The 9,442-nt window shown below is 39.5% G+C and overlaps 1 protein-coding gene across 1 annotated transcript in view; it reads left to right on the forward strand.

Moving 5' to 3' along the window:
- The window catches only part of LOC101863768 (E3 ubiquitin-protein ligase CHFR), a 24,581-nt gene that overhangs the window by 13,308 nt on the left and 1,831 nt on the right, over positions 1-9,442 (forward strand). The window contains exons 14-21 of the mRNA XM_005106505.3: positions 111-292; positions 1,495-1,580; positions 2,189-2,278; positions 3,875-4,036; positions 4,561-4,644; positions 5,281-5,351; positions 7,235-7,322; positions 9,036-9,152. Coding sequence (XP_005106562.1) covers positions 111-292; positions 1,495-1,580; positions 2,189-2,278; positions 3,875-4,036; positions 4,561-4,644; positions 5,281-5,351; positions 7,235-7,322; positions 9,036-9,152 — 880 coding nt within the window. The remainder of the gene's footprint in view (positions 1-110; positions 293-1,494; positions 1,581-2,188; positions 2,279-3,874; positions 4,037-4,560; positions 4,645-5,280; positions 5,352-7,234; positions 7,323-9,035; positions 9,153-9,442) is intronic.

The raw sequence follows: 9,442 nt of genomic DNA on the forward strand, positions 1-9,442 counted from the left end.
CTCCCCTTCCCTCCCTCTCCTCCCTCTCCCCCGCCTCTCCTCCCCTTCCCTCCCTCTCCTCCCTCTCTTCCCTCTCCTCCCTCTTCCCCCCTCCCCTTCCCCCACCTCAGTTATATCCTGTGAAGAATCCTCGAGGTTGTGACTCAGAAGACAGTAGTGAGGATTATGATGATGAAGAAAATGAAGATAGAGATTATGAGGAAGAGGACTCATCAGATGAGCCTGTGCCTGCCCCAGTGGGCAACATGCTCTTTGGTATCGGGACACCGATATTCGGGGCCACACAAATAAGGTCAGTTTTTGGGGTTTGAGTTTCCTTCCTTACAGATCCCCATGTGGAAATTTTGCTTACAATGGCAGACATACATCTGTACTTGCTTATAAACATAGATAATTAACTCTTTGAACCCCATCGGACGCTGGGAGCATCCAGTACTAGTGACAACTGTTTCGTTTTATTTAGTGCTAGATTTTGCTTGTTTTTCGGAGCTATTCCCAAACCAAGTTTTTTAGTAATGACTAAGCTTTTGTTTACGCTATTTAGAAGTTGGAGGCAAGCTTTTGGAGTTATAATGACATAGTGCACTAGGTTTGGGTGACTGTAGAAAAAAACCCTCTGGGAAACGTTGGAAAAGTTCAAGGCTTAAAGAGTTAATACAGGGTTTGAGTTTCCTTTTCTTTCATCTTTGCGTTCCCCTGCTAGACCGCAGGAGTTGCAGACCGCTGGTTCTTCTTCATGTAGTGCAACTGATTTTTATGTATGTAACTATTTTTCCTACTTGTAGTGCCCTTGCTTTCAACTTTAAAGGAGCCACTTTCTAATTTCGAAGGTAGTCTCTATTTTCCTTCCGTGGTGTTGCAGCTGATTTAGTTGGCTGTAATCTGAGTCACTATTTCGGTTCATTTATCCCGTTTTTTTGTATGAACTCTAAATATTTCAATTCCTTCTTAACTGATCGTTACTTCCTATGTATAGATCTAGACCTATTGCGTTTACTGGTTTGGTTTGCCTTTCTCAACATAATATGGTGAAATCACATAATTTCCCTGACTCCACAGGCTACTTGTTAGCTACCCTTGGAGGGTTAATTGTAGCATTGTGGTTGGTTGGTGGGTGCTCTGGTGTGGTCTGCTCCTTCTTTTCTACTGAACATCTATCATCCTTATCTCTTCTCTTTCTTCTTTATGATTTGTGACTCTCCTGTAACACTCTAATCTTCAGAACTTATGTAACCTTAATATGTTGCATGTGCTGTAAAACTCTCTCTGTGGGTGGTTGGCGGGTGCTCTGGTGTGATTTGCTCTTTCTTTCCTTTCAAACATCTATTGTCCTTATCTCTCTTTCTTCTTTATGATTGTTTCTCTGCTGTAACAGGTCTAATCTTCAGCACTTATATGACTTTATTGTGTTGCAAGTGCTGTAAAACTCTTTCTATATAACTTAACTTATTGTAGCATGTTTCATAATGTAAACTCCACTGTGTTTGCTGACAGACCTACTACGGTGTGTCGACAGTGTCCGAACTTCCGTGAGACGAACCCGTCTGGGGGAACGGGTATCCTGGCTGGCGTCCAGCAAGGTTGGTGACATGAACGTTTGAATTTCTCTCTCTCTCTCTTCTGGCGCTGTGGCTTCATAAACGGTCAGCGATGCCGACAGCACGCAGGAACTCAACACTCGCCCGGGGGTCCTCAAAAAGTGCTGAAAGTGGGTTACTGAAATGTCCCAGCAGACGACGTTTGAATTTGGAACGGAGTGGACAGAAACTTGATTTTTTTTTACAAAAGTAGACAAATTAGGTTTTTAGTAAAAATATGGGCGGTTTAATAACCCTCTCAACAATATTAGGTTATTAAATTAAGAAGTGGGACCTCCTAATTTAATGTTCGTCTCCGATAGGACTGAAAATTAAGTTTCTGTTCTGTATTTAAGGACAATTGAAAAACGAAACAAGTAAGATTGGTTTTGTTGTGTATAGATCTGGAATTCGTTCTCACTTGTGTTGACTGAGGAGAGTGTTACCATTCCCGTAAAACTATGAAAAAATTTCCCACGAGAACACTAAAGTCTTATCTTATCTCATCTCATCTCATCTCATCTCACCTATCTTATCTTACCGTACCTTATCTTGTCTTGTCTTGTCTTGTTTTATCTTATATTATCTTGTCTATATTTCATTTGTTTCAGTTTTCACGACAATCAAGAATGCTGTCACAGGAGGTGGTGGGGATGGTGCCGGCCCCTCTACGGCCACCGACACTGGCCCGCCCGCTGCAGGTGAACGTCAGCTTTTCTTAGCTCTCTGCTTTCTTTCATCGTTCCTATCTAAGATGGACGTTGATTTTATGAGGTCCTGTCTGTTTCATAACAGTACAGTGTTGAAATGAGCGTTAAACTCATACGGTTACCGGTACCATTTACTATAGACTCTTACTTATACTGAAATCCGTGAGACCACCGGATTTTCATTGGTTCAAGCATGTTTAGAGAGATTGCTCAAATAGTGAAGCAAATAGTAGGGGATTCTATTTTATTTAGGTAAATGTCTGTGTTCGGATTAACAATGCTGAGTTTAGCTCATTCGCTACGCCGGGCCGTGGGGGGCGGCGCGGCTAAGGTGCCGTCAGTACGCTAAGCCGCCCCCGGCGGCGCGAGAACCGATCTTCAATTTGAGCTTGGTTTCTATTCCAATCCACATATCCATGTTAAAATAAAGGTCATAATATAATGTTGACTTCCGGGTCAAGCATTTCCACTGAAAATCGGAAATTTAGATTCAATTTTGAAACGCGATTTCGTAGTTTATTCGACTTTGTTTTATCGTGATGCCAAAATTGTAGCCCGGACACCAGTTTTTGTAATTTTACGCAACAAAATCTATCATTATTTTGCCCACTAAAGAAGTGTAGGACTCTTTTTTATAATATTGATACGATTGGACTCATATTGCCAATGCACTGTTATTGAGAAATCAATATTTTTGAGTGCTAGATCTAGGTCTAGATCTAAATAGTCAAAATATTTTTTTCTCCCCAAAATCACTACTTTTTGATGAAATTACACAAAAAATGCCACTCAAGACATGTATAGGTGTATTCCAAATGCAATTCTCAATAATTCCATATAAGATACGAGCGGGTTTTTTTCTGTTTGTGATCGTTTTTCAAGATTATAAATTTTTTTTTTTTTTTTCAATATCGGATGTTATGTTCAAAATGTACAAATATTATGGAATGTAGGTAAATAAATGCAAACTTTTCAATATTTTCCAGTTCTATATTCATTTATGGTTATTTTGATGTATCATTTGACTAGGTGCAAACATATTTTTTGAGTTTCACCAAAGATTATAAATTTTTTATTTTCAAATTTTATCCGCATCCAATCAAAACTGTGTTGCATAATCGTCTCTTACAGGAACCAAAGTTGAAAAATACATAAATAAACATTACAGGTGTATTCTACAAACCATACTGAAAATATTGGTATATAATACGTTGATATTTATTTGAATTTGTGGCCCCAAAGATCTTTTAACTGCCCACTAGTCATCATCTCTTTCGCTCTCCTGAGTTAAACCCACTCTACTGTATATTCGATATAGACTATACATTTGAAAAGTGGGAGGTTGGGGGGTGTTGTGGTTTGGTGTGCTTCTTCTTTCCTATTGAACATCTATTGTCCTTATGTATCCCCCTTCTTTTATTTGTATCTTACTATCTAGTAACACTTCTAATCTTGGACAATTTTATGACCTGTTTGTGTTGCTGGTGCTGTAAAACTTTTTCTAAATCTAAACATTTGGAAGTAAGTAAGTTAGTAAGTATAAACATTTGGAAAATATGTTGGAAAGGACATTTTTCTGTGTGACAGGTTCCTCGTCTGAGGCAGACCCCGATGCTAAAGTGATGCCGGACGCTCCCGCGTTCACGTGTGCCTTGAACCAAAACCACGTCCTGTGCCTGTGCTGTATGCTACCCATGCCGGACAGGAGGGCAGAGTACCTGCGTGGGGCTGACCTACCTCCACAGCAATGTATGTGTGTGTGTGTGTATGTGTATGTATGTGTGTGCGTGTGTATGTGCTTGCATGTGCATGTGTGTACGTGTTCGTGAGTGTGTGTGTGTTTGTGTGTGTGTGTGTGTGTGTGTGTGTATGTGTGTGTGTGAGTCATTATATGCATGCATGTGGAAGGTTGAGTGTGTATATTTGAAGACATGTTGAGTTTGCAGGTGCTGTATTTTATTTATTTGAGTTTGTTATAAATTATTTTTTTTAGGTATGTGTAAGGAAGGAAGCTGTGTGTGTGTGTGTGTGTGTGTGTGTGTGTGTGTGTGTGTGTGTGTGTGTGTGTGTGTGTGTGTGTGTGTGTGTGTGTGTGTGTGTGTGTGTGTGTGTGTGTGTGTGTGTATGTATGTTTGTGAGTGTGTGTGTGTGTGTGCGTATGTGCGTGTGTGTGTGTTTATGCTTGATAGACGTATGTGTTTTTGTTTTTGTTCGCATTTCTTTTTGTTCTGTACATTATTGATTTACATTTGTCTTTTTTTTTTCTTCGGCAGGCACAATCTGCTACAGGTCTTTTTGCCACGCCTACTGGGGTTGTCGCAAGGCTGACTGTAACGGCTGCATAGCCAAGCTCAAAGGTGTGTGTGGATGGCTTTTGTCTAGAGTGATATTCTCAGCTTTGTTAAAGTTTCTGTTTATGTGAGTTAAGATTTAATGAAGACTTTTAGCGTTTAAGATGAGATCAGGTGAGAAGGAAAAGAAGTAAAAAGAAACGACGACTTTTATTCACCCTCTGCCCTGGCCAGTTTTTATTGCAAAAGTTCTTAGGTAGGTGCTCTCAAAAGAGTGCAAGTGTGATTGAACCTTGGTCATCATAGTGCAAGTCTGATGGTTTTTCTTTTTAAATGACAGGGCATGCTTTAATTTTAAGGTATTATTGTTTAACAATGACAGCCACGATTTTGTGTTTCTTTGTTATTGGTTTGGTTACGACAAATAAATATCAAAATTGTTTCTTTTAATTTTGGTTCTTGGATATGATAGAGGACATTTAATGCAGGATGAGGTGAATGTTGCATTCTGTTGACATACGAGAATGTGGGAAAAAAATCTGAAAAAAATTAATGGGTTCAGCAGCATTATTCATCACTGAAAAGAAGTTTGGACTTTTTCTTTTTGTTTAATAACTTACCATTGACTTACTTGATCTTTGATTCCAGGTATGAATGTTGTGCTTCCTTTTGCAACATGATTTTTTTTGTTTTTTTTTGTAGACATGAACTTTGGAAAGAAGTGCCTGACCTCTTTAGTCTTGGACAACCACTTTGAGTCAGCCATTCTGAAGGTGAGGCTCTATTGTTGTCATCAGTGGCCTTGACATGTAGGCCTACAGCCGAAAGTGTCTAGGACGGTCACCCACTGGTGAGGAGAAAAGTGGCCGTATTATACAGATGGCTGTCTTACACAGTGTCATTATGCTGTAAAAAATACACAAGGGAGGAAATCGGAAGTGAGCCATTTGTACAGTTGACTGTCTTATACTGGTGGCTGTTGGAGCAGGTTTGACTGTCCCGCTAATAATTTAGTGGGATTGGGGCCTCTATGGAGTCCCTTTAGTCTTTCATGTCTGTTGTTTCTGTCTATCAGCATCTGTGGAGCAGTGATTTGGCACTTTGTTGTCGCATGTAGAAGATCTGAGTTTGATTTCCATGTAAGGAGAAGTTTTATTGAGTATCTATGTCTTTTTGCAGCGACTTTGTATTAGGTACCAGAAACTTAGCTTTCGAAGTAGCTGTGTGCCAAATTTATCTGTTCCATACAAAAGGCCTATTTCTCCTGAGAATTTTGGTACTATTCTTTAACATCTCAGTCAATTAAAAAAAAAATGTTAGCTTTTAAAAATTTGATCAAGTTTGCTTAAGTTGCTTACTCGCTGCAACCCCATGTTTGACAGATAATAAAAGAGTACCAAGTGCATCAAACATCTCCACACTAACAGAGTACAATCGCTATAACATAGATATGGAGCCTAATTTTTTTCAAGACTGCAAGATCATTACAATCAGTATTTTATTGCCTCAAACACGATGATTTGTTGTTATTTCGACAAAAACAGTGAGTGCTGACCTGGCCGACGCCCCTCTGGCCCCCCCCTTGGCAAGCGACACGGCTCTATACTGTAGTGTACCGAGTGCTCCCTACGTGCTTTCTGAGTTTCGTGGAAGGATTGGTGCAAAATAACTCCAAGCCGATTACTTTATTCTAATAGAAAATGAACTGATCTTTCAAAAAATGAACTGATCTTTCTATTGGTACCTTTTTTGAGCCGATATATTACATATTTCTTGTAAAAAATGATTTTTGAAAACTGGTGGTATTTTTAAAGGCTTTCTATTTAAATGCCAAAGGCCAAAAATATACCACGCGAAAGCCCGTCCAAAGCTCTACATTTCTTTGCCTATGAAAAGACGGTATTTGATCATAAATCTTTCCGGGAAGCATTTAAATGCAAGCCTGGCAATTTTTGAACCGGCCTCCAGCTCCTAATAATGGGACATATAAAAAACTAACACCGTTGAAACGAGGAAAAGCTGAACTTTTACAAGGTGTATAGCATTTGGTGTTTTATAGCGAAAGAGCAAAGATACAGCGGCCTGAATTTCCCCAATTTCACCGATACCACTTGCTCGGTAGGCCGCGAGTGCCCGTGAGGCCGTGTTTATGCTACCTAATTGTATTTGTCTCAGTGTGGATTGGCTCGCTTCTTAAATGATTTGAATTATGCTAATGGGGATGTTTAAAAAAGTATACATTAAAAAAAAAGTATTTCGTTGTTTAGTCTCGAGGTAAGCAGACCTGTAGATGTTCAAGGTTTGTCCAACCTGATAGCTCCAGCTCAATCTCACTAATGATCTCAAGCAGATTCAGTGTCAAAGATTTTTTGATGAGTAGTCACTGGGTTTGTCCTGAAGCAAGGCGTGATATATCTTCCTCAAAAGGAGGACAACTTACCATGGTGACCAGCAATGGGGAGATCGTCAGATTATCTGTGTAGGTGTGATATTGAGTCTCATGTGATGTTGCGTCTCATGTGATTTTTATGTAATCTCTGAGTATATATTTCCTTTGTGTATATGCCTTGTACTTGCTATTGTAACTAAAATGTCCATCCAAGATAATTAAATTGACTTTTTTTCCTTTCTTTTTGTGTTTTCCTGTTATGTCCAGGACTACCTAGAGGCCAAAGCCTTCTCTGTGCGAGATGTCCTGGCTGACTGCCTGGCCAAGATGGTCACTGGAGAATACACATGCATAAGTAGGTCACTGGAAAGTATGTGTGCATAAGTACGTCATGACAGAATACATATATGCATTAGTAGGTCAGTGAATACTACAAATGCATATGTAGATCACTGGAGAATACCCATGCAAAACTAGGCTAGGTCAGGAGAGAATACCCATGCATAACTAGGCTAGGTCAGGAGAGAATATCCATGCCTAAGTAGATCATGAGAGAATACATATGCATGCACAAGTAGATGGACTCAGAGAGGGGTAGTGGTGGACAGAATAATGAATAATGGAGTGGTTGTGTGTTTTGTTTGCACACTATTCTGATATTTCTGGGGGGGAGAGTCTAATAAAAAAGGTGCCATAGTTTAAAGTTAAGGTGTCTGTCTCTCATGCTTAAGTTCTTGTTCAGTTCTTGGTGATTAAATTTGACATTTTTGGGATTATTTTTCTTTAATGTGAAAAAGATAACAGCAATAGATTTACTTTTTGACTATTTTTTATTTTTGAAAGATTTCTTTTTATGTCACTTTGAGGGGATTTGTCGTGGAGCCAGAGTGAGAAATCTTGAGTAAGAAATCTCTCTCCCTGGAAATTAACATCCTTTGACTATTAGGATAGGGCTTGTCAGTTGCCCAAGTGGTGTCATGCTTGACCATCGTGCGGATTACCTGTTGTGTGAGATTAATAAATTCTGATTTATCATAGCATTTTAATCCATTTCTCAAATGGAAGAATGTAAGAGGAATGTAATGATTTGTCCTGTGGTAGCCACAGTTCAAGAATGATAAAAATTATGTTGCTCAAATGAACGATATTTACCAGGGATATCCATGTCGTAGTTCATCATAGTATCAACGAAGCTAGCTGCATTTCTCATTATTTAAATTCAAACAGGTAGGTGGTTGGATAGTACTACTAGTAGGTCGATATTATTTTTTACTCTCTTTCTGTTGTTTCTGTCTGTCAGTCTTGCTTTTACCTAGCACTAAATAACAGTTACTGTGTTGTTGTAACCCTCTGTACTTAAACAAACAAACAAACAACAAGTTGACTCGAAATAGACAAATAGATTGGTTTAAGTTCTCTTTATTATCTTATAGTGTTGGTATGATTCTCTTTACTTAAACAAGCAAACAAGCAATAACAGACTCAAAAGAGGGGCTCTCGTGGTCTAGAGGTTAAGGTGTTCGCCTCTCATTCAATAGGTCCCGGGTTTGAATTCGGATGGTAACGGAAAATTTACTTCTCTTACATTTGTTCCTTTCAAATCCTTTCCTGCTCTCTAACAATGTTCTGCCGTCTGCTTTCATCTCCACTTTCTGCCTGGGCACCCCCTCACCTCCTTTGCCCCCTCCTCTGGGCTCCTGACTCTTTCTGCAGCCTTTCTAATGCTACTCCTTGGCTCCTTCTTACTGCTGTCATTCTGCCACACCCCTGATCTTATGGTAGGTAAGATCAACACCTAGCTTTCTCGGACAAGGACGAAAAATCTCAGAGGTCCCATGTGCAAGTTGCGCACGTTGAAGATCCCTTGGTAGTGCAAAATCAATAAGAGTAGGCTTTGGCCGCCACCCGCGCAAAATTCAAAATTTCATACCAACTGAAAATGTTCTGTGTGTACCGTGCGCTTATATGACTTGATATAGTTGCAAGCGCCATAAAACACTTAACCAAAGAAACACACTAAAATTAAACAAACAGGCGGCCTAACTTCTCTTTGTTGCTTTTGACTCAGACCAAATGCGACTGACCAATGGAATCAACACGCCTGTCTGCTATGCGTGTGGACTGATGATATTCAAAGACTTGGCCTATTCATATCGCAAAGATATCCCTAGGGAGCAGTTACCAGGTATGTTAAACAAATTACTGTTTTAGCAAATATTGTCTGCAAATGTGTGGTTGGAGGGCACCACTGATATGTGCTACTTCTTTACTTTCCTGTTCTTGTCTCTGTCTGGCTGTCTTACTTTTGCCCAGCACTAATTGACCATTATTGTGTCGATGTGATTCTCTGTACTCAAACAAACAATTGAACAAGTAGTCTATGAGATGGTTCTGTTTTCTATTTGAAATACTGTATTTATGAAGACACACACACACACACACACACACACACACACACACACACACACACACACA

This window comes from Aplysia californica, unplaced genomic scaffold (assembly GCF_000002075.1).
Source record: "Aplysia californica isolate F4 #8 unplaced genomic scaffold, AplCal3.0 scaffold00538, whole genome shotgun sequence".
NCBI lineage: Eukaryota > Metazoa > Mollusca > Gastropoda > Aplysiida > Aplysiidae > Aplysia > Aplysia californica.